This window comes from Apostichopus japonicus, chromosome 20 (genome assembly GCF_037975245.1).
Source record: "Apostichopus japonicus isolate 1M-3 chromosome 20, ASM3797524v1, whole genome shotgun sequence".
NCBI lineage: Eukaryota > Metazoa > Echinodermata > Holothuroidea > Aspidochirotida > Stichopodidae > Apostichopus > Apostichopus japonicus.
Window position 1 is genome coordinate 30,987,135 of NC_092580.1, and position 25,877 is coordinate 31,013,011.

The 25,877-nt window shown below is 43.7% G+C and overlaps 1 protein-coding gene across 1 annotated transcript in view; it reads left to right on the forward strand.

The window, feature by feature from the left end:
- LOC139962245 (protein phosphatase 1H-like) overlaps positions 1–25,877 on the forward strand; it is a 77,447-nt gene that overhangs the window by 42,935 nt on the left and 8,635 nt on the right. The window contains exons 5-6 of the mRNA XM_071962294.1: positions 21,417–21,620; positions 25,034–25,205. Coding sequence (XP_071818395.1) covers positions 21,417–21,620; positions 25,034–25,205 — 376 coding nt within the window. The remainder of the gene's footprint in view (positions 1–21,416; positions 21,621–25,033; positions 25,206–25,877) is intronic.

Genomic DNA, 25,877 nt, shown 5'->3' on the forward strand with positions numbered 1-25,877 from the left:
CCATTGACATTGGTCACGGAACATAAGTAGGTCATCGACATTCGAACTTGGCAACTTGCCCAAGTTCATTGCACCATGGCAACGACACAACAAATTGTACATGATTGTACATTTTCCCGCCATCTGGACGCCAAGTTATAACTTTTGGTGTAATATGCAAATTATGAATGGTAGTGTACCGCGCGGTTAAAACTTAAACTATTGCGACACACACAAATTCTGTGTGTTGTAGAAGTAACTTTTGTTTCAAATGTAAAGTACTGTATGGTAGGCCTACTATAATTTATAAAAGACGGTTTTCCTCAGGCGATAGGGAAAAGGGATGTTTTGGTGAACTCGATCTCTTTAGTACTTGGATACTTAAAATGACCATGTACATGTAGTTTCTATTTCTCTTTAGTAAGCTCTAATCATCATTTTTATCCTTTGCGGATCTTTATTGGAATAAATTCGAAATGTATTGCTTGACGCCAGTATTTAACGGTAAGCATTTCTTAAATTGTCGACTGAGCTTCAAAATCCATTTTCAAACAAGTCTGTTAATTTTCATGATGGTTTTATAAAAAATCGACATACAGCTAGGGAACAAAAGCTGTTCTATAGTATCCAAATAAAATACATGTTTCTCGTACTGAGATCTGAAAAACGGGCGGCCATTTTTCTTCTTTTCATGCGCTGCTACTAGTTTGGAATATGTTCCAACCTTTACAAAATAATTTTTAAGGATAGTTTAGATTTCTTGTAATCCGAAAAGAAACTCGGGAATCAGGAAAAAAGGAGGCCCATCAATTGCGCGGACGAGAAACATGTTTTGAATTTAACCGGCCCTGCTTCAAATTTGTTGGGTGGAAGTTCTTTTTTCTTTTCATTCTGCTGGAACCAATGGTAATTTATATAAAAAATTCACACAAGAAACGCTTAGTAACACTTTATTATTTCTTCAAAATGTTGCCAACTATTTAAAGTAAACTTATCCTCCGTCATAACAGAAATAAGACCTGAAGTTGTGCTGTCGTCTCTTTCTGAACAGGGAGATCCATGTGGTCTTGCCAGATATTTAATGCGTAAAATATTTACACCATATGAGCTTTTAAATTGTAATGTTAATGGGATTAAGAAAAATGCACTTAATAAGGATAGGGTATTTGCAATTAGGAAATGTATTATGGAGCAGTTTCATGTACCACTTCACATTCAGAAAAGAGTTTGGGGACAGTGCGTTAAAAAGATGGACACAGCCAACAGAAATGCTAAGAGATACTTAGCAATGGCAGTCAAATCTTGAAGTACAGTATTTTTTGGTATATTCCATTTTCCTTTTTTTTTGTCATCATATATTTAAGTTATTCTTGATGTGAAACCTTTGAAGACTGTAGTCAAAAAGAACTACATGTTAATTTTGATCCCTTGCATGGTAATTTTAATATTTTACTTATTGTATTTTTCAATGTTGTTGGCTTTGTAAGTGCAATGTTTCCTAGTCTAATAGACAGTGTGTTGCTTTTAGTTTGCTTCTCTAAGGGTAACACTGTTGAACTGTTTTCTTTTATAGTATTAATTTATTTGCTTTGTGAGTGCAAAGCTTCCTAGCCTAATGTGTGCCTAACTTTTCTTTTAGAATTTTTAAAAGATTTACAGAAAATACAGACTGTTTGTTTCTTTTTAGTTTGCATTTCTAAGCTTTAACAATGTTGCATGATTATTCTTATTTTATAATAATTTGCTTTTTTTTAAAACAAGCATTTGTGAATTCTTTTTCATTTTGGTTTCCAGGATATAACTACAATTATTCTCTTTACAACTCCTTTCAGTTAGTGACAACCTTTGCATTTGTAAGCCTATGAACAGAACTCTATAAAAAATAAAATAAAATCAGTGCAACGTTTCCTGGCCTAATGTGCCTAAAGTTCACACAAAACGCGGGGCCTAATGTTACTACTTAAAATGATATGTTACCCCGAAAGGATAAGGCACGAAGTTTCCTTCTTGCTTTTTATTACTTCTGGTAACCATAACATATTGGGGAATAAAATAAAAACGTATAAAAAAGGTTTTGCCCTTCAACACGAAACTATTCTCGTTTAAAACTTTCAGTCGAAGTCGTGAACTTCGTACTCGTACACTGGCCTAATGTGCCTAAACTCAACACAAAACGCGAGGCCTAATGTTACTACAAAAAATGGTCCGTTAATATTACGGCGAAAGGATAAGACACAAAGTTTCCTTCTTGCTTTTTATTACTTCTGGTTACCAGAACATATCGGGGAATAAAATAAACACGTATTAAAAGGTTTTGCCCTTCAACACGAAACTATTCTCGATTAAAACTTTCTTTCCGTCAAAGTTGGTAAACTTCGTTTAAAATTGTGATGTTTATAACGGGTGTTGGTTACAAGCGATAGGTTTACACTACCTCCACGCTATGAATAGCGTTGTATCGATCGGTTCACTCCCGTTGTGTCGGTAGTGAATAGCGAGCGAGGGGAATTCGCGTTCCTTTGTTTGGAACGCGGGGAAATCGCGTTCCTTTATTTGGAGCGCGGTTAAGTACAGTTAAGCTGCGTTTTGCGCTGAATCGCGCTAATCTCTTCCAATTTACTTAAAAGCGGTACTGTAGGCTCCGGGAGCCCGAGTCCGGCGAGAGAGGCCGGAGGAGAGAGAGAGAGAGGAGAAAGAGATATTGCCCCCCAAGGTCCCAGCACCGTCCGGATTCTATGACCAAGGGGGAAGGCAAGGGCAAGGCTCAAGGCCAATAAATAGCCCATTTGAAATTCCGACCGGAATGGACAGAATGTCCGGGTCGAGAGGAGTGGTACCCGCCTAGGTACGCACACAGAGATGGGCTTCGGGGGCCCGGGTCCAACGAGACCATGGGTCCAGCGAGACCTCACAGGGAGTGCGGAACCGAGGTTCCACTCCGGATCCCAGGAGTCGGTCCCGGAGCCGGGAACCGATGAGATCAACAACTGCTGGGCCCCCAGAACGGGGTAGTAAGGGCAAACGCCCAATCCAAAAGGAAAGTCGGCTGGAGCGAGGTTCCCACGGCAAACGGAGATATACTTATCCCCAGCCTCAAAGTTAATCCCGCCTCCAAGAGGGGGAAGAGTCTCTTTCATCAGGGGAGTGTTGCCCCCCGGAACTAGCAGCTTGAGCTGCGACGACAGGTTTGAATCAATTGCGGAAAGACACTGCAATCGCTACACCATTTGTCATTACACATCCCGAATGTGTGTTTAATGAGTACCAGCAGAAACCAGGACATGACATAGATTTCCTGGGCATTCATGGGTCATATTCTCCTCGCTAATTATATTTCTCTCTCGTTATAATTCATCGCCATATGTCTAGGTTTGAAACCTTGCTTATGTTTTGTTGTTTAAAACGCTTGTGGAACCCCTCCAGAGCATGTTAAAATGCGCAAACTGAAGCGATTCTAGTACAGTCTCGTTACTTAGTACCTTGGCAACTTGCCAAGAAGAGAACGTTCTCGAAACTTGGCAAAGTGCCAGGAAAACGAAGCCTTCTAAGAGTCTTGGCAAAGTGCCAAGAAAATACACCCGTGCTGTATATTTGTCATGAGAGGAGGGGGGCCAAGCAGTCACCTGGATTGACACGTGTAAGCTCAACGTTTGCTGCAACGAGCTGTCGACTACGTGAGCGATCCCATGGAATATTGCCTCTCTCTATTTTTTGGGTGAATTACCAAGACAAATGCGTTAGTAAGTTGCAAAAGGGGTAGTATAAAACCCCAGCAAAGGTACAAGCGCTAACGCGCTCCGAGCATACAGTATGTGCTTCATGAATAATGTTCGATGTTCCGACATTTTAAGCACAGTTGCATTTCGTAGCACCTGATAGCCTAGTCGTGGCTATGCGCTAGGTGGTTTCAATAGGAAGTTGGATACTTCTACTGTACTACACTACGAAATTGACACGTCTCGACATGGAGAGATTTGAGGAGTAACGGGTATGTTATCATAACATTTATTACGTGTTTATTACGTTAAAGGTGGTGTTGTAAAAACGTCGACATAACGTTTCTATGAGATATTAATGTTATATTAGTGTCTTAACGTAAATCGTTTTGAAATATGAGCCTGAAAACGTTTTCGGTGACATACCTGTTACACCACTAATAACGTTATCATAACAAAACACTACATGCTTAGTAACGCTTTTGTGTTTGCTGAGTAACTCCCCGGGCTCCGTTAAGCAGCCAGGGATTTATGAGGTGGATTTTCTACAAACCCACCCTCTCACCATCTTCACAGCCCCTGCTGGGAGTTTGTTTCTGATGAGTAGGTCTATAGCTCAGTTAGCTCAGGGTTAAAAGCCTTCAGTCATAAGGTCCCCGGTTCAAGTCACCCCAAGATTAATGTATGTTGTCCAGCTACAGAGTTGTTGACTTTTCATAATCATGGACGTTAAATTTGTATGTAAGAGACTGACTTCAGTCAGCTTGCAGCTTGGTTAAGCCAGTGAGGCTTCTTCCCAAGTTCCTACTTGCAGGATGATCCTAAATACGTTCTTAAATACATACATATAGTTGTAGGAGTCACGTAAACAGTAGCAGTGTAGCTTTGTTTAAGATTCTGATGAAGCAAACTATCCATTCAGTACTCAGTCTCATTTTTTGTAGCAGGGTAGCATTGTTTAAGATTCTGTACTCACTCAGCAGAGTGAGATTCTGTACCTTCAGTACTCATTTTTGGAGAGTACTGTGGTCAAGTGGTGAAGGCAGTGGACTGGTGATCTTAGGCTTGCAGGTTTGAGTCCTGGCCGGATCATTCAGTTGTTTCCTTGGGCAAGGCACTTTTTCGTCAGTGCAGCTTCCCATCCAGGAGATACTTGTCCCTATGTTTGACAGGTTTTCGTTGACTGGGGTAATATTGTTAGGCGTCTCGGACATCATTATCTTGCGATAGGTCTACGCCTTTTCTTTCCCCAATATTATGATTAATATTTTTTATCATGGAAAGAGCCTCCATTAAACCTCCCTACAGGGTACAGCTTAGCATCATCAGGACATTCCTTTTCTGAAGGAGTCATCAACGGTACTGTGGTACTGAATCAGTACTGCGAGTGCGGCTGTCCTGCAAGCGCTAACAAGGTCACCAAAGAGGCCGCTGTCCTTGACTTCTTTAGCAGCAGATACACGGGGTTGGGCTCTCTGGAGTCCTCCGGCGCCCAGGTACGGGGCTTTTGACTACCATCCTCTCAGACAACACGACGGTGGTAACATACTGTAGCTATGTCAACAGACATGGTGGCACCAGGTCAGAGAGATATTGCCATCTGGCAAGGGAGACCCTCACCACAGCTACAGAATCTGGCACGGCCCTACAAGTCTCTCAGATAGCCAGAAAGGAGAATGTGATGGCCGATGCTCTGCCCAGGGGACAGCTCCACCCTGACGAGTGGACCCTTTCGCAACGAACAGGAAGTAGGTTTTTCCACATGTTCAGCAGACCTCTGATAGACCTGATTGCGACACAGGGCAACAATGGGCTGCTCATCTTTGTTCAGGCGGTCCCACCCGCAGGCCTTCCACATAACGCCAGGTCCCTGTCGCGAAACGGACCGGAAGCTTACATCTTCCCCCTCTTGGCATGACCAGCCATAGTGGCCCCGCTGACCCTGGTTCGGGCAAAAAGTTCTCCAGCTCCTCGCGGACGTGCCGGCGATCCTGCCGGACAAACCACAGTCGGTTGTCCCATAGACAGGGGGCACTGGCTCACCCGGACGGCAAGGGCCTACAATTAGGTGCCTGGAAATTGTCTGATGTTCCCTTAGACAGAATGGACTTTGACCGCCAAAGTGAGAACAACCGGGGCGACTAACTTTTTCTGCCTACAGAGATTCGGAGTATGCCGAACGAGACAGACTCTGCCTACCATGGCCTTTCTAACCTTGATTGCCGACTCCTTTCCCACACTGCCCCAAGAAGGGGGGCAGGGTTTTCGACGATCAAGAACTATCGTTCGGCTATTGCCGCCTTCCATCAGGGGCTTCCTGTACGGCTTCACGCCAGGCAACAACGGCACGCCTTGACTAAGGTGCCTTCAGTCCTTCGGTTTGTGGGGTGCTGATAGTTCTCGACCCCTCCTTCTTCGCTAGAACCAGGTTTGGGCTCTCCTACCGGGAGACATCATCATCCCAGAGATCAATACCTTCTCTTTGATCCCCGAGGACAGACTACAGTATGGTTTCCCATTAGGGCACTGAAGTGGTACCTCAACAGAACACAAGATCTCTTGGGTACTTTGACATCTCTGTTCTTCCTCCTTCGAGTGCCCCACTCAGCAGCCTGGGAGGATACCTTGTCCCGCTGTTTGGTGGAAGCCATCCGCCCTCTGGCTACAGGTCCAGGCAGATCCATGGCTCACAACAGCAGGGGTTTTCACTGCTTCTACAGCCCTGTTCGCAGGCTTTCCAATAGTGGACATCTGCAAGACGACGTCGTGGAAGACTCCAATCGCTTCGTCGCCTGCTGCTTATCGGACATATCACAGGCCGATTTGGCTTTGGTCGCTCGATGTTACGAGCTCCGGGGGTCCCACCCCTCGGGCCTCCCACCATCGGGCAGTGCCACTCGGTGCATAGGTTGTGGGGAGACAGGTAACTGGGGAACGAAGTAAATATTATAAAACTTACTGGTTTATATATTTACGAGTGACCCACTTACCTGTCTCCATTTCCCGCCACCCTCCCCCGAGGGAGGTGGGACGCAGCCAGACGGGGGAGCGGTCGTTCGACCTGACTCATGACTCCTCGCGTTCGTCGATAGACATCGCCACCCCCTGGGTAGCCTGCGGCTACTTGTCTATCAGTGGGTGTTGTTACCTTAGTTTGGTTTACCAGGTTACTCTTTACCATCTAAGGTAGTATGGGCCTCGTCCCCTTGTTCAATTAGGCCTCTGTAGGTGTAGGGGGAGGCAGGCCTGCGGGGTGACGGAGGGCAGACCCCCACCCCGACTGTTCAGGGTAGGCTCCGCCTGGAGGCGTCAGCAGTCTTTGTTAGTATTAGATTTTTCCTTCTCGGCAAGCTCGGCGGGTGGCAGGGTTTACCCGCCACCCTCCCCGAGGTCGCGTCAGGCAGCCACTTCGTGGGAAAGTGGTCTCAAAATGAAGGAAGGCCATTAGGGCCAGTGAGGGTGTACAGTGTTAAAAGATTACCAGGGCATTCTAGACACGGTAGAATGCGGTGCATAGGTTGTGGGGAGACAGGTAAGTGGGTCACTCGTAAATATATAAACCAGTAAGTTTTATAATGTACATCAATGTACACATTGACACAGTAACCACTCCCCCCACCCCCAACCCCCCCCCTCACTGTCACACCCGTATTATTGCTGAAGTAACTCTCAAAAGTGAAAACTGATGTACATATAATTTAAAGATCATTTCGTAATTTTAGTAGTGAAACTGCAACCGGAAGTTTACATGGGATTGTTCAGGTATTGGTTTCTTTTTGTTGGAGCAGTTTGGAGTCTTTAATATTAATTGGGACAGTTTTTAAATGAACTTGAGCTAACAGGTATGTTTGCTTTGGGTGCTTTTGTTTTCACCTTGAGTTGGCTAGGTTTTTAATCTGATTTGCATTGAATGTGACGTTAACAATGTGTATTATGCGATGTCCTATTTTGGAAGTACAGAATTGAATGCCAATATTGGAAGCCAAGTAGTTCAGACTAAGAATTTTGTCGATACCTGTATGTATGGTCATCTTTCACATCACAACCTGTTAGCTTGCAAATTCTCTTTATGTGCAAAATGCATCATGTCAAAATATTATATCCTATAGTTGGCATGTGTAGGTGTGTTGACAATAAATTTCACTATAGTATATTATGCCCTCTCTCTCTTCAGTGTTCAAGTAATGTTAACCCTGGAAAATCCTTTGTACATGTTAAACCGTTTTTTGTATTCATTCCTGATTGCTTGCATGGTGGGACAGACTTTCGTTTCAAGCACAAATAATCTGTCATAGGATTGAGTCTTCTATATATCCTAAGACTTTTAAACATATCTCTCAGAAATTAGAAATGTTTGAAAATGTCATCCGAATGCCTGTTCATTAGTTTATTATTATACTTGAACAGCAACCCTCCCCCTCCCATCTCCCATCTATTTAGTTGCCAGTGGCATCCTCCCATGCACTCATAGTTTTAAAGTTCACCATTGCAGCACCCAATCCTCTTCTGTCTCTTTTTTTCTCATTAAGCCCTTGAGTATTTTATTTAATTTATGCGGTATCTTTTATAATTTAGTGTGCAGTTGTTTTTTCTGGAATATAGGACCAAAATGCCAGTACGTACAGATCTATATTTTTGGAAGATGTAATATCAAATCTATTTTGGGGAGCGAACCATTTCATCTAAAATGTTATGTTACATCTGTGCAAGAGGCATTCAAATGTTACAGGCCAACGAACGCACACAAGTGATTTCTGGATTTTTTTTTCTTTTTTTTTTGCTGATGACAATTTATATGACGTGTGTTGATTTGTTCGCTGACATTTTGTAAGTGCAAAAGTCATCTTTCATTTCTTGTGGAGACTGTGATGAAAATGATATTCTTTCTAGTTTAAATTCACACTAGTCTTACATGTCTCCACTCAAATCCTGTCCACTCTCACTTATACCTTGCATTTTTATTGCAGATTTAAATGACAAAAGAAATTGGGTTTTATGATATCCACAAATTTTGACAAAGTATGCTGCAGAACATAATCAGAGGAAGTTCTCCTTCTCTGTTCCCCATCCCTTTCCCTCCTCCCCCTCCCTTTTCCCATTCCCTCCTTCTCCCCCACCCCTTGCCCCCTTTTCTTGTCAAACACAGGCGCTCTTAATAAATAATTAAAATTTTCTGTCAGTGAATATGAAAGCTGGTAGATTGACTTCACTCCTCTCTTACCCGTCTCCTACTCCAAATGTGTAGTTAGGTAGATAGGAAAGTGCAATTGTGGAGTGGGAGACAGGTAAGTAAATCCCCAAACCAGTATGTTTTGGGGGTTTTATTGGTTCCTAATAACTCTTCCCACACCTTCATATAAAGCTAATGTTGATTATGACAATGAGATAGTGTATGTATTAAAAGAACAACACACAGTGAAGTAACAAGGCTGCTTTCATTCAGATTACATTATGCATAACTTTTCCAGCTCTGTGCAAAGTTAATATGAAGACAGTCAACAAAGAAAACCCATTTACTGTTTAAACATTCCAAATATGGTCGTCTTGAAACCTCACCAAATTCCCAGTAACTGCTCGTTGAGTTCCCTGCAGACGCATATATACATGTTAAATAATTTCCTCGCAAAAGGATGTTTGCGTAGATCGACTCTCAAGGTGCACGTCACATCTCACAAGCACTTCCCTGGGAATTAAGGACTGCCGTCAATGATTACTAAATTTGCCGTTTTATTTTTAAAAAGCATCAAAGCATCATTGTTTCTGAAGAAAAAATGTTGGTGATGTAGGTGGACTTTGAATTTTTTACTTTGGGCAGAATCTAGCAACTACAGTTAATCAGTATAATACCCCCCACCCCACCCCCACCCCCACCCCTCGGTATGTGAAAAAGTCAAATAATGGTCACAGATACTCAATGTCAGCAGCAAGCAAGTCACTTCTACCTAAAAACAAAACCATTGCAAAACAGCTATTTCAAAAACAGATCCTTAATGTGTATGAAGACTTTGGACCCTTAGAACCAGTACTATTGAAAACGTGTAAGTTGACATTTTTAGAATGTACTAATTATTAACATTTAGAGATCTTTAAAGTGGGGCCAGCAATGTCCATGAATAGCACACAGCATAGGTTGCCAACCACTTTTGATCAGATCACAGCAATTTACTTGGCTGCCATGGTTACCTGTATCCTCACAATCTTTGCTCCTGTTTTACCGTGTCTAGAGTTAAACTGGTAACCTTTATAGCACTGTATATGTACGTGATGGACATCATGCCTGGGAGTGGCTATTCGGAAGGGTGCACCATCAGCCCTGTTCACTAATTATGGTCAATGATATTTCTCCTCATTCTACCACCTATACTGTTGTGTCTAAAAGTGCTTTTCATATGAACTTTGTTACCTCAGGAGTCTTGGGTTTTAGTTGCAATTTGGATCTTGTTAGTTTGCTGTCAGAGAAATTAGTCATTATATCCAAATATATATGTTCAAATCTAGTCTTCAAAGTGCTACTTATAATATATGTGTAGGTTTACCCTGTCAATTGGTATAAATGAAGAAATATGCTCCTACATTCACTTTTCAACGTGGAAAAAAAGCAAACATTTAGATAGGAATCATTATGACCTCGTCATACAGTATGAGTTGTCAGGTTTTGTGAATTCCTGCAATGCTATTTTTGGAACAACCTCCAAAATGATTTCCTAAAAGGGATTACTTTACTTAAACAGACAAGACAGATTTAATTATTTTCTACTCTCATTTTATGATCGTATCGCACGAAAATCGTCAGCTTTGTTTAAATGAGGAATGACCAATGGGATTGATGTTAAGGTCAGATTTTTCAGGCAGGCAAGACTGATATTGAAATTCAGTCAACGAAGAGACACTTTAGTGACCATTGCAGCATATTGCTAGATGGAGAAAGCTTTAATTAAAGGTTTACCGACATCTACAGGACTTAGGTTAATGCAGCCGGTGTGACTTGCATGGCTAACTTCAAATTAAATTTTGTATGACTCCAGGTTATTATTATATACAGTAGACTCAGCGATGGGGAAAGAGATTTAATACATGTAATTGCTACATGAATAATTTGTTATCTTAATTTAAACATGATCATTGAATATGCATGGGCTTTGTTTTATGCAACCGGAAAGAATATTTGGCTACAAATTCTTGATGGTCCCATGCTATACGATATGCTATATACCGTCATTGTATTAATTGCAATCTGTTCACTTCTATTTTATTTATTTATCGCAAGCTTGAAATTGATTACAAACACACATTTAGTTAATATTCCTCTCTTAATTATACCTGTCTCCTATGCATATCCATGGTTAACAGTCACAGCAATAGATATTGTACCAGGCAGTGTGACAATTCTTGTAAATAGTTTAGCCAATCATGATAGTCAACCCCAAAACCTGTCTTTCCACATTGGCTTTCTTTCTTTCTGAATTAAAATGAAAGCTCCATTTTGTAAAACATGGTGGGAAAATGGCTCTGATTCATAAACTTGCAAAAATTCCACCCTTACCAGCGTCATTCATCAAGAATAAAATACTCTTACCCAGTAAGGTTGGGGGTGTATCATACGCAATATATACAGGACCAAACACTCTAAGAAATCATCGTTAATGTAGATCACATCCTAGACTCCATATACTGTACAGTGTTTGTGCTCATCTCACAATGTGCCCTGTTACCTTAGCAACTGCAATGGAAGAGTCGATTGCCAAATATTGTCACAGATATCAAACACTGCTATCCAATGTTTGATAACCTTTCTCAGTGTCCTCGTCAGCATTAATTGTCTAATTAATTCAGCAGCAAACTCATTGCCGAATTGGTCAAGGGAATTAAACTTCGTTATAGATGAACCATCGAGACCCACTCGGCTAGCTAATGTCTAATTAAAAACCATCCCCGGCTAGCTAATGTTTAATTAGAAACCATCCCTAAAGCAATTGAGTTTGCAGGTATTTAATGGTATACCTGTAGCGTATGACCTTTTCCTGGCACCAAATTCATTCATTTTTAGAGGCAATGGTGACTTTTAAAGATGCCAACAGAACCAAGTACCATCTTTGTCTGTTTTTTCCTTCTTTTTCCTTCTTTTTTTTTCTCATTCCTCTGATGATGACTTTGAACAGCCTTGAATAGGTTAGCTTTACATCTCACTTTAATAGTGACTGTGGGGTGTTGCAAAGGGAAGGTGGGTTAAATGTCATATAATAACAATTTTTATTCCATACAGATATTAAAGGTCTGTGATTATCTATCATGGAAATTTGATCTTGACTCTGTTATTTCCCCATGGGTAAAAATGCCATTATTTTGGAAAACTTTAATGGAAAATGGTTTGAAGGTTCGGAGATTGTAGCAGGAAGCCACAATTGTGGATACCTAGATATACCACCCAAAGCAAAGTGTTAATTGTAGCTATTAAGCAGTGCTAGCCAACAAAAGTGATATTTCCATGGTAGTTTTGATCAGCATATATATGTAGCTAAATTTGTATATATTGTTGATATAAATTTATAAATAAAAGTATTTATAATTTTCCAATCTTACCCATCTCCTATACATATGCACTACTATCTATTATGCCTATACATACAAACTGGTAACAACCTTGCACTGCACCCCTTAAAGACCTTTTGTGCTTACTTAGTTCAATAATTGTAGATCTTTTTCCTTCTTTATTTTCTTTGGGAGGGAGTGGGGAGGGGAGAGAGTAGCTTCACTCCCGAATCTGAATCTGAATATCTTTTTCTTGCATTGATTATTTTCTTTTGACAAAAACATCGTCATCAGAATCAAGGCATGATCAGAATTTGAAAGATGATATAAAAGTTTAAAAAGGGAAGCAAAAATATAAAAGCGTGAGGCATGCATACATGTCATGATATGTCAGTGCTACCTCGATGATTGGCTCTTTGTTAATTGCATACTGTCAGTAGGCAACTGGGATTAACCTTCACCTTTCGTAACGACACCCGACTGCGGAAACCTTGTGTAATTAAACCAAGTGTTGGTCAATTGAACTTGTCACCTATATGATCATAGGGGGAACTAATGAATTTTCTTGAAATGTGATCTAACCTTAGCTAAGAAGGAAGCCATCTGAGGATGTGAAATATCTGAGAGCAACCTGATAAGTTTGACCTAGTGCCAGCTGTGATGCCCGTATATATATTCTGTAGGTTATTGCCACAGATGTTTGGTCAATTGGAAGGAAATATCATAATTTGAAGGAAATGCAGTAGCTTTAGGGAGTTAATACACTTGTTCAGGCTAACAGAGCCGAAATAGAGTTATATATCACAACCATAAATGTTTTATTAAAATAAATGGAGTACTTAGATTTATTTAGATATTTGATAAAAAGGGTTTAAAGCTGCATTCGAGGAAATGTGAGGAAGTTTAGCAATACGCTTTACAAATATACACAACTCCTTTTAGTATGGGTATTATGACTTTAAGGATCTATTAAAAGACCTGTATGATTACTGAATATTACATTATATTATCTATACTAGATTTACAAACAACCCTGAGTATGAGTACTAATCTACGAATGAGTCTGAATACCAGTACAGATAACCATTCAAGAATTAAGGGAGTATGGGACTCACTGACAGCCTGGAGGAAGGGATGGCAATGCTTGACTCTTGTAATTTACTTCGCTCCTCGCTTACCTGTCTCCTCACAACCTTAGCACCTCATTCTACCGTGCCTATAAAGTCCTGGTAAATAAATAACACTGTGCGCCCTCTATGACCGGACCCCCATTCCGCTCCCTCCTCCTTTTTCATTCTACCATTCCAAGTGCCTACACGCATATTTTTCTTGTGGATAGTTTCCTTGGAAATTTGTCTTGGTTTTCTTCGACGATCGCCGGAAGTTTTTTAGCTTCGGATCTTTAGAAGTTTGACAGTCCTTTCCTGACCGATAAGTATCCTTTTTGTCAAAAGGGAGGGTTTTGGGGACTGTTTTCGTAGTGCGTTTCCTCCTCGGGTTGGTTTGCGGCGGGGTTAGCAGTTCCGCGAAACTGCCTAGGTTCCCGCCCTATTCCTCCCCACGCTGAGGCGTGTTGTTGTTATTGTGTTTTCATAGCTTGTTTACTCGCTTTCTTCCCCCCAATTAGTTTTCTCTCGTCCCTCTTTTGGGGATTCATATATTCACTCTTTTTGTATGTATTTCTCGCTCTCTCATTTCGTTTCAGCTTGCATTTTCTTGTTAGGCCACCCCGTAGCGTTACCTTGTTTACCGTTGCTAGGTTACGCTACGCTCCACCTAATCCTAATTCCCTCCCTAGTTCTCCCTTCCTACGTTAAGCTTCTATTGTTGTTCATTTATCACTAAGAAGTAATCTTCCTTAATCCGGTTATGCAGCATGTCACGCAATCCATTGAAGTGCATCAACTGCTCTATGTTTCGCCCAGGCAGAGCCTGGGACGAACACGACCTTTGTCCCAAATGCAGATCCTGCACTCGATGAGACCCCTGCCTGGTGTGTATTAAGTTTACACTAGCTCAGTGGCAGGACATCGACCTGTGGCTTGAGGGCTTACGTAGCAAGCTCCAGGGAAGGCTGGACTCGATCCCGAGCGCAATCGGGGCGCCGGAGGCTCCAGGAATAACGGGAGATAGAGAGGAGGAGGGAATAGTAGAGAGAGAGGTGGAGGAGAGTGGCCAGGAGAGGGCCGAAGGAGAGAAAGAGGTAGAGAGAGAGGAAAGAGAAAGAGAAAGAATTCCCCTAACGGCCCCGGCTACGTCCGGATCAGTTACGGCCAGAGGGAAGGGCAGGAGCAAAGGCAAGGCTCCTGCCAAGAAAAGACCTCCGAAGCAGAGGCACAGCTCGGCCGGGCTGGAGACTCTGTCTCAGTCCGGGCCGCAGCTAAACAAACCCACAGAGTGCGGCCCTCCGGCCGTGGGAGGCTCGGGTCCAAAAGAGAGAGTAACCGAGGGGACGCGGAGACGGAGCCGGTCCCGCTCCAGGGAGCCGGACAGGGAGCCGGAGAGGCGGGTTCCGACGGAGATCCCGGCCCGAGAAAGTAGGGAGAGAGAGTCCTCCCGCCGACCCAGAAGGGAGAGATCGGGGTCGCATACAAGATCCCCAAGACGGAGAGAGAGGAAGAGATACTCTCCAATCTCCGACGAGTCCTCGGACTCTTCCGACGATGGATACAGAAGATCCAAGAGGAGGCGCCGGTCCCCGAGACGGCACCAGGAAGAGGAGCCAGCTTGGCTATCTAAACTCACCGGCCTGCTACGGCCCCTGCTGGAGCAAAGGACGTCCACGGTAGCCGACGTGGCACCGGACCCTACCAGCCCCGTACCGACCATGACCCCGCAATCGGCCCCGGACCCGGACGCTCTGGATTGCAGAGCGTCGGTGAATCTTTCCGGCTTGGAGGACAAAGGGGAGCCCATAGATCCAGATCCTCTCAACTACGATCTTATGGAGGACAGCTTTGGCCACAATTACGAACCGGAGGAGGCGCCCGTGACAGGAGGAGCCCTCCCACAGGAGCTAATAACACGGGCAGCAGACATATTCAGACGACACCTGGGGTTCGAGGAACCCGAGACGCAACCGGAGAAGGCGGGCCGGGTATCAAAATTGACGGCGACCGGCGAAGCGTCATATAAGCCCAAAACTACCATACCAGTAGACGCAACCTGTTATGACAGATTTGAGGCCATTGCCAACAAGACCAAGTGGACGGCCTTCCCGGTCAGGGCAGATAGAGCGGTCAGGGTACCTGACGATGCCTGGAGGGACCTATTTAGATCTCCAACCATCCCCCAGGAGGCCAAGGAGAGGTTAAAAGCCGAACAAGGGGCCTCATCCACACACGTGTTCAAGACCCCGGACCAGAGGAAGCTAGAAGAGCTCTTGGTAGAGGTGGACATGGCAGCCCGTTCGGGCATGAAGTTCGCATCGGTACTAATGCTATCAGCCGAAGTCCTCATGCGTCACCACCAACAACTCCCTGAGGACAGCAGCCAAGTATCCAGGGACGAAGCGGGCCAGCTCCTCCTGCTGCTGGGCCCCCTGTCAGGCTCGCGTACGATCAATTTGCAAGGATCGCTACCAGGTCCGTAAAGGCCCGTAGACAAAACATCGTCTCCGCCATCCATTGGCCTTCGACGGAGGCTAAGGACAGAATGTTGGAACTACCAATCCTCGGGAAAGACCTTTTCGTGGGCTGCTTCCAAAAGAAACTGCAGGAAGAGGTGGCCCGAAGGGAGACTCTGGCCAAATCAGAATTCCGACCCCCACCTACCCAGAGAACCAGACCCTTCCGCCCGAGGGAGAGCAGAGCACCTAGGGGAACGAGAGCAGCACTCGCCAAATCTATGAGCAGAGGAGCTCTCAGAGGCAGAAGCCTCGGGGCAGCCTTCCGTCCAACTCGCCCCTGGGCCCCCAGAGGAGGCAGAGGCTCGACGTCGACCAGACGGGACAGCGACCGCTCCTCCACCCGACCAGCGTTCGCCGCCCGGCCCTAGGGGTGCCCACCTCACCGCGGCCATTCCGCCGGTGGGGGGGAGACTAACAAACTTCTCCCAGCAATGGGAATTTATTGGCGGGACAAGTGGGTGTTGGACACAGTCAGACACGGGTACAAAATAGAATTCTCCTCCAGCCCACCTTTCGGGGGCGGAGGAAGGCAGACACTCACACCCACGGACCCCGTCAAACGCTTAGCCCTAGAAGGGGAAATTCTGGCCCTGCTGGCCAAGCAGGCAATTACAAGAGTTCCGGAAGAGACGGGACCGCTCTTCCGGTCCTCCTTCTTTCTGACCAAAAAACGGGACGGCTCCTGGCGTCCCATTCTAAACCTAAAACCCCTGAACACAAAACACATCAGGCCAAAACACTTCCGTATGGAGACCTTAAACTTAATATTACCCCTACTCAGAAATGGCATGTGGGCGGCGACCGTAGACTTACGGGACGCTTACCTGCACATCTTAATACACAGAGAACACCGACGATTCCTAGCGTTCCGGTACGCAGAACAAGACTACCAGTTCCGGGCGCTCCCATTCGGCCTAGCCACAGCTCCCAGAACCTTCACGAGAGTCGCGGGAGCAGTAGTCGCCTACCTCAGAAAAAGAGGAGTCACCCTCTACGTATATCTAGACGACTGGTTGATAGTAGGGAACAGCCTATCGGAAGCAACCAACAACGTCCACAAAACGCTCCAGACCCTTCAAGAACTGGGCTGGATCGTGAACCAGAAGAAATCACGGCTATCGCCTTCCCAGACGATCCAGTTCCTCGGGGCCATACTGGACTTCACCACCGGGGTAGCCCGACCCTCAGAAGAAAGAGTCGCGGCAGTCAAGGCGACCACACAACAGATCTTGGCACACCGGGGGTCACCAACGGGGACATGGCTCCGGGCCCTGGGACTCATGGCCAGCCTCGTCGATATAGTGAGACTGTGCAGGCTACACATGCGACCCCTGCAACTGCACCTCCTGAGGTCCGCAGACCCTACAGACCCAGACAAAACAACGCTCATCTACAGGTCAGAGGAGGTCACCCAACACTTTCGATGGTGGCTCGACCCAAACAACTGGAGTTCAGGGGTACCCTTTGCGATACAGCTACCAATGACATCGATAACGACGGACGCGTCACTGTCCGGATGGGGAGCTCATTGGAGCAATCGCACAGCATGGGGGACGTGGTCCCAAACAGAAAGATCTCTCCACATCAACATCCTAGAGATGATGGCGGTCAAAAGAGCCCTGGAAGCTTTCAACGACCACGTACAGGGAACGATAACCACAATCTTCACCGACAACACGATAGTGGTGGCCTACATCAATCGGCAGGGGGGCACCCGCTTAGAGAGACTGTGCCGACTCGCGTGGGAGGTGATAACAGCGGCCGAGGACTCCGGCATGATCCTACGGGCTTCCCACATCGCGGGCAAGCTCAACGTGATGGCGGACGCCTTATCCAGGGGGCACATAGACCCCAACGAATGGTCTCTGGAACAGGAGACTTGCGACAGAATCTTTTCGATCTTCGGCAGGCCCACGATAGACCTGTTCGCAACACACAAGAACAACAAACTCCAGACCTTCTGTTCCAGACGATTCCACCCCCTGGCCTACCACACGGACGCAATGTCCCTCTCTTGGGACCACATGGATGCGTATATCTTCCCGCCGCTGTGTATGATCGGACAAGTCCTCAGGAAAATTCGGAACTCCAAGGGCAGGTTCACACTAATAGCCCCGTTCTGGCCTCGCAGACCCTGGTTCGCCGAGATCCCTCAGCTCCTCATGGACGTCCCAGTGAGTCTACCGGACAAGCCCCACCTACTGTCCCAGAGACAGGGAACTCTGTCCCACCCAGACATCAAGGGGTTACAATTAGTTGCCTGGAGGATGTCCGGTCTTCCCTACGACAGAGAGGCTTTTCAGAAGCAGCTGCCGCGATGGCAGCCGACGCTAGAAGGGGTACGACCGCAGCGACTTACGATTCCCGTCTGCGGAAGTTCGACCAATGGTGCCGACCGAGACAGATACTGCTGCCTGCTGCCTCTGTGACACAGATAGCCGAGTTCCTCCTCTCACTCTTTGGAGAAGGGAAACAAGTCTCCACTATCAGGAACTACAGGTCGGCCATCGCTGCCATCCACCAGGGCTTCCCAGATGGCTCCACACTGAGCAATAACCCGTACATTGCACAACTCATCAAAGGCATGGCGAATCGTCGCCCACAGATCAGACGGCTGGCCCCCTCCTGGGGACTCTCAGCAGTGTTACATGCCCTGGCAGGACCTCCATACGAACCAATGGCTAACGCCTCCCTGGCTGCCCTCACAAAAAAGACACTCTTCCTCGTCGCAGTTGCGTCAGCAAGAAGGAGGAGTTGCCTCCATGCCCTATCCACCAAGCAGAATCACATCAGATTTGAGGGCCACGGGGTGAGGATGGTTCCAGACCCGTCATTTATTGCAAAGAACCAGACCTTGACCTTCTTGCCAGGAGACATTGTCATCCTGGAAATTAAGACCATGTCATCAGTAGCCGAGGACAAACGATGGTGTCCAGTCAGGGCACTGAAGTGGTACCTGAGCAAGACAGAGAAGTTAAGACAATCAACTTCTCTCTTCATCATACCACGACCACCCTACGCAGCGGCCTCCAAAGACACTCTATCCAGGTGGCTAGTAGAGATCATACGCCCGTTCACATCGGGGACCTCCCGACCAAGGGCTCACGACGTCAGAGGGGTCGCGGCCTCTACAGCCCTATTCGCCGGCATCCCGATAGAGGACATACTCAAAGCAGCAGCGTGGAGAACTCCAACTACGTTCGTCGCCTGCTACTTGACCGACACTTTACACGCCGAAGCAGCATTTGGTAGCGCGGTGATGCGAGGTCCGGTGGGTAACAGGTCCCACCCCTCGGGCCTCCCACCATCGGGCAGTGCCACTCGGTGCTAAGGTTGTGAGGAGACAGGTAAGCGAGGAGCGAAGTAAATATTCCAAAACTTACTGGTTTGGATATTTACAAGTGACGAGCTTACCTGTCTCCATTCCCGCCTCCCTCCCCCGAGAGGGTGGTGGGACACAGCCGGACGGAGGAGCGGTCGCTCGACTTGACTCACGACTCCGAGCTTCACACCAGATAGACAGAACCACCATCCACCAGAGAGCCATCGACTATGTCTATCGGTGAGTGTACCTAATGTGTTTTCGTATGCGTTTGCGTACATAGTCTTCCACTTACGTTCTCACCTAGGTTGGTCTAAGGGTAACAAGTGGCGGACCGTAAATCTTTAGGCTCCTTGTTAGTTTAAGGGGTAGTTCCGCCTGCAGGGTTCAGGAGAGTGTCCCCCCTTCCCGCTGCGCCGGGGAGGGTTACACTCCCCCCTGCTAGGAAGGCGTCAGTGATTTTTTTGTTAGGGGATCACTTTGGGAAGTTAACTCGACGGGAGTCGTTGGGGGTGGCCAGACCTTGCCACCCCCACTCCCGTGTCCGTGAGGCCACTCTTTAGGAATGGTCTCATGAGAAAGTAGGAGGGACCGGAAGGGGGGTCCGGTCATAGAGGGCGCACAGTGTTATTTATTTACCAGGACTTTATAGGCATGGTAGAATGAGGTGCTAAGGTTGTGAGGAGACAGGTAAGCTCGTCACTCGTAAATATCCAGCCAGTAAGTTTTGGAATATTTCAATTAATATGGCAATTAAAAAATATAAATTGGTTATAACAGAAATATTTACAATCCAGTGGTGCAGCTTTGGGATTGGGGGCCGGGGCCTCAACCTCCCAAATATCTGTCAGTCCCCCTCTCCCCCCACTAAAAAATATCCAGAACAACATGCTTCGTTACAAGCTTTTTTATTACCCTTAGTATCGGTTATGTGTAGTGTTTTGGGGTATTTGTACCGGTTGTGCGAAACTTCTCATTGGGGGCGCAATGCGTCAGGTTCGTAAATATCCAAACCAGTAAATTTTGGAGGGGGTCCCTGTGAGGTCTTGGTATCAATTCATGACACACTTTCCAAACTTTCAATATGCTTCCATGTATATAGTTTAGTAAGGATCATCCATGGAAATTCCTGCCCACATTAATAAGGGAAACTATGGTAGCTCGAACAATACTGCAGCTTTATCTTCGTTAAAGATGTAAATCTTGCATCATCAAGAGCTGCATTTATTGCCATCCATTAATGGTCAGACTCCCAAGTATTTCCTCAACTTTCAGTGTGGTTTGTACTCCAACTGAAATTTTGGGCCCGTTCCGATCACAATCTGCATGCATGCATTGCCATTGGTTGTGCCTATGCGATATAAATAACAGACACACACACACAGAGATCAACACACATCATAACATAGATATCTGTCAAAGATCACATCTTGTCAATAAATTTCCCAGTTTTTGCTATATTTGCTGCTCACCTGGTACACTGTCATTTTGAATTATCTACTTAGTAGTGTTTATATCCTTAGGTGTCATGTCGAGTGATCTATCAATGATCAACCAACCATTACCAACAAGCGTGTATGCCACTTTCAACCTTTAACAGTTTTCGCCAGAAACTTCCATTTGCATGGAGGGGGCATTCCAGTTAATTAAACTTTACATTAAAAGTAATGAGAAGAGCCTCTATATGGAAGCTTTATGGAATTAAGAAAGAAAAATGATATTGAGCGGATAATATGTTAAATAACATATCGCTAACAACTGCCAAATGTGATAACATTAGCATCATAATCTTTGATGTGACTGCAGATCAAAGTTTCACCCTGTCAATAATGAATTGTTGCATGCTAGTATCTAATGATACAATTTAGCCACCTTTTTGATCTAGTGGAGTAAAAAAAGTACTTTTGGTGTTGAAGTTCGCTATGAAGAAAAAGAGACACGTAGTAGTGCATTGGGAATGCAATATAACGTCACCATATGTTGTCATTTTTTACAATGTGCAATGCATATCATTTCAGAGTGAAGACTATTTTTTGTGAATTTAAAAGAAACTACTTACAATGTCATAATTGAGTGGGGAACGAATGGGGGGAGGAATGAGGGGGGGGGGGATAAGGGCAGTTGGAGCAGAGAGCAACCTTTACTCAACTTTTATGCAAATTCTGGAAGCTTTTGTTGAGAATGATGTTAATTTATATTTTTCTCTTTTTTCATTTTCTATTCTTTCTAAAAAAAATTATAGGGCTATCATCTGTCGAGCCGGGGAAGTGATTCAGATGTCCTACGATTTTACACCGCTCACAGAGAGGAGGAGATTGCAAGCGATAGCCAAGCAGAAGCCAGAACTCCTAGGTAACGATTTTACCTCTCTCGAGTACCAGAAGAGAGTGCAGAGGAAAGACCTCGGGAAGATGCTACTCTTCCGAGACTCGAATATGTCCGGCTGGTAAGATTTCAAGGTTCATAGATTCCTTTAGGGCAGTTTAGGTTGGTAAGGCTTAAGGGTTAGGGAGGCAGTAGCATCATTGAAACCCTGTCCTTCGGATGATGGGATTATTTCAAACATTCTCTTTTGACGAGTGTTTAGAGACATTACGAAGGGTTGGTGTATAACCAGGAACACAGCAGACACACTAGCCACTTCACCAGGCCTTCACCTAAGTTATGAGAGGAATGTTCCATGTTTACGCATACAAAGTACATTAATGTGAGTTAAATTATGTGCGCTTCTTCATCTTTTCAAGTATGCCTGTCCTATCTGTTGAATAAAACCAAAGACATCTGCAGTGTTTTTAGAGGAGCTTTGCTTCTTTAGATTTCTCTAGAATCCTTAACCTTGTTGCTTTCTTCTGGGTTGTTGTTCTGATCAATGAAAGTTTGAAGCGATCTGTGGCTCCACAGCATGCAAGGATCCATGACTTCTGTCTAGAATTTCTAGCAAAGAAACAGCTAAAAAGGGAATTGCTGCAAGTAATTTGCTTATGTATGTATTGTATGTATTTTAGATCATCCTGCAAGCAGGAACTCGCGAAGAAGCCATCATTGGCTTATCAAAGCCGCAATTAAGCTGACCAAAGTCAGTCTCTTAGATTCATATTTTAACATCCATGAATTGTCAATTGTCAACAACTCTGTAACTGGACGACATACATTAATCTTGGAGTGACTGGAACTCGGGACCTTATGATTGAAAGGCACCAGCGTTAACCACTGAGCTAACACTCCCTAATGCCTGGATAGCTAATGTCTGGATAGCTCAGAGTACAGGAAATATGTTTCATATCAGTCAGTGGGTTTCAAATCTCTTCTAGCTAAAAATATGTATATTTTTCTTGCTCTTTCAGAATGAGTTTAAGGTTCAATGTGTATAAATAGGATGAGTAAGGCATTGGCATGTTTGATGCAGATTGAATACCTTTACAATTCCTAACGTGAAGTCACCCTTTCTAGTGCATATATATGTACATTACAGACACGTGTATTCAACTGTTGAAATTGCATGTGCAGAATATAAGTTACCACATGTGGTCTGTTAATTTGGGACTCTATAATAACTCCAAGAAATAATCAAGTGTTCAACTCAACTTCTTCCAGTGTGTAAGATATCGTTTCGCTATTTAAAAGAACAAGTAAAAATAATCTACTGATAAATTTGTATAGTCGTTTTTGTCTTTTTTTTTACATAAATAAATATGTTGCAATATACATGTACACAAGAAAATCCTTTTTCAGCCATTGTATTTGATAAAATTGCTTCAATCCTTTAGATGCATGGGAGCACATCATTTTTGTGGTAGCTAGGGGTGCTGATATTTCTGCTAGTCAGAATAGAGAGAGACATCATATATGGTTAATTGTTTAACTTGTATAAAGCAATATGAATTTTGTACCAGTGATATCATGAAGTCTATATGATATGAGCCTTACATATGACCCCAGCATGGAAGTATTTTTAGCTATAATTCATCTCTTGCTAGGGACAAGTTGCACTAGGGATGATTTGCTTTAGGTCTGTGTTATTTTTACCATTTCCAAGAACTGACAGGAAAAAAAAATGGCGTCATTCAGTGTCAATCTTTGCACGGATTTAACGCTGAGTCATTCATTGATTGCAACTAGTCTAACAAATCCAGCAGTTGTTGACATCTTAAGTTAATACATCTTGTAATATGCTAGATTATTAAAGACTAAGCAAAATTTGAATTTGTTAAACTTAAACAGGATGGGTTTATTATGGTAAGACCATGACATATGTCTCTCAAGCACTTCACCAATGACTTTGTGTCAATATCACACACATGCCAGCCAATGACGTAATAAATAATTCCTGATCCTTTCTCAGTAATTGCAATAGTCGTGAGTCATAATTGTAAACATTTGAGTGATACCGATCTGCAAAGCATTTCCTTATTAAAGTAACATGAGCTGCTCCATAACACATAAGCTTTTATTTAACTCTTTGTATGGAATTAATCAACATTATTTGCTATGTTGCTTTCAGCAGATTGGATCGTGTTACTCCTTATTGTCTCGGTCGGTCGTGAATCACAAAGTTCAGAAATATATTGCAGATGCATGTGCTTTGTTTCGTCATTGGTCGATAAAAATGAATGAGAATTGCAATTCATTGCTCAGGTCGATCAAACAAAATGTTCCGTGCACATTGACAAAAATCCTGGTCAACGTCTGTTTCATTTTAATACTTAATTGAATTGAAAGCTTGGGTTTTCCACTTTTGCAATATGGTGGAATGAGAAAGTACTGTAGAAAACACAAATGAAGGTGATTAAAACAATTACTTTGACTTGAATCTTGAAAAATATGTTTCATAAAGATCTATGCTACAAAATTACATTTGAAATTGTTAATGTACTATTAGTGATCAACCCAGGATCTGCGGTCAGAGACTTCAGCTTGTCAAGTTCCACAGAAGTTCTAGCAGAACTAGGACGGATGTGACAGTCGTTCCCTGTGCTTGTTTGTGACTGGAAATGTCTGGTAGATGACAAACTATGTACATGAGTAGTAAACAGATTTGTCTCCAGCAGCGATTTAATGTTTGAAACACAGACATTCCTAAAACTGATATCTACATACTGTTAAACAGACTGTTAAAATTCGAATTTAGTCACTGTCAACTGTTGTCATGTTTTTCCATATCGTGTAGTTTTGGAATGTGCAGTTTGTATGTTTCTCTTTAACATTGTAAGCAATATATATGGAATAATGAATCTTTCACCAGTCACTTTTTAGTTCAATGACAACTTCTAGAAGCTCTGAAAGTTTTTTGACTTACATGTCAATATCAGTATTTCTAATAAATAAAACAAATCAAACCACTTTTGCTATAATTAAATTTAAGGGACTATAATTAATAATAAATATAGTAATGAAGGAATTAGCTTCTCTTTCCATGTTACTAAAATTCAGTGAAGACTCACGCCTACTTGTCCAACCAAAGTTTACCATGAAAAGTTGTGACACAAAAGAATAATCACATTAAAGAAAAGGATGCAGCTGAATTTGCCACAGAAAAGTGTGTTTTTAATTTGGTTTTTTTTTTTTTCTGCAGAATATATTAGCATTTTTGTGTCACTATGAAAGATAACCTTTTTAAGAAGTAGATTTTTCCCCCTCCAAATGCTTTACACTCTAGTGAACATAACTTTAAAGAACAGCTTATGTTTTAAACATTCTAACACTCTTTTTATTCTTTGAGGTGAAAGGGATATAATGTCTCTGTAATTGTGAACTGGGAGGTGGGAGAGGGGTTATTTTGCTTGACTATTTGCAACTCGTCTTGAAGTTATTGTTTCATTTGGGTTTTTTTCTTGTTTTTTACCTCTTTTACAACAATAGGGCCTTGAAGAGGATAACAGAAGATGACCTGAAGTTTCCTCTCGTCTTTGGAGAAGGCAAGAGGGCCCGGGTCCTGGCCACCATTGGAGTCACCCGTGGTTTTGGCGATCACGATCTGAAAGTCTGTGGCACGGACATCTACATCAAGCCATTCTTATCCCCAGCTCCCGATGTAAGTCACCAGCTGGTTTGCTCACCTAAACCGTGGTCAAAAGTCCGTTGAAAATATTCCGATTGAAGCTGGTCACATCAGAGTCTGAAAATGGCCGTGGAATTTGCCATAATGCAATTCATGGCCCTCTCAGTTGACTTCTTCCACCGAATATTATGAAAGTGCTGAATGATTACTTCATCAACTTACCTAACCCCACACTACTTCTGCATTCTTGTTCTACCTGGCAGTCACCTACAGTTATTTACAAAACGACTTTAGTGCTGAACTTAACTTGGTGAGCACTTAGCTGTTGTTCAGTTGCAGCTCCACTGCAGACCTACTAAATAATACTGACTAGTAGATGGAACAGACAAGAGAGTCACTCTTTTACATTTTGCCAAATACATGGTAAACCACTTACTACTTATAACTACAACAGTTTGTAGCAGAGGTCTATCCTAATTAACATGAAACAATTAACTGTGGACAAAGGTAAGTTAATAGGCTAATTATTAGCTGATTGTTAGGTACTGCAAGGTAAGACCTACTTGAAGCATTCGTGTTGAAGAAGCAAAAGAGAACATTAAAGACTTATATCCTAGTCTTGCAATACTTTAGAGTTGAAGCCTATCCTATAATCTATGTGTACTAACTACATGTGCACAGGCAAATGTTGTTGATAGGCTAATT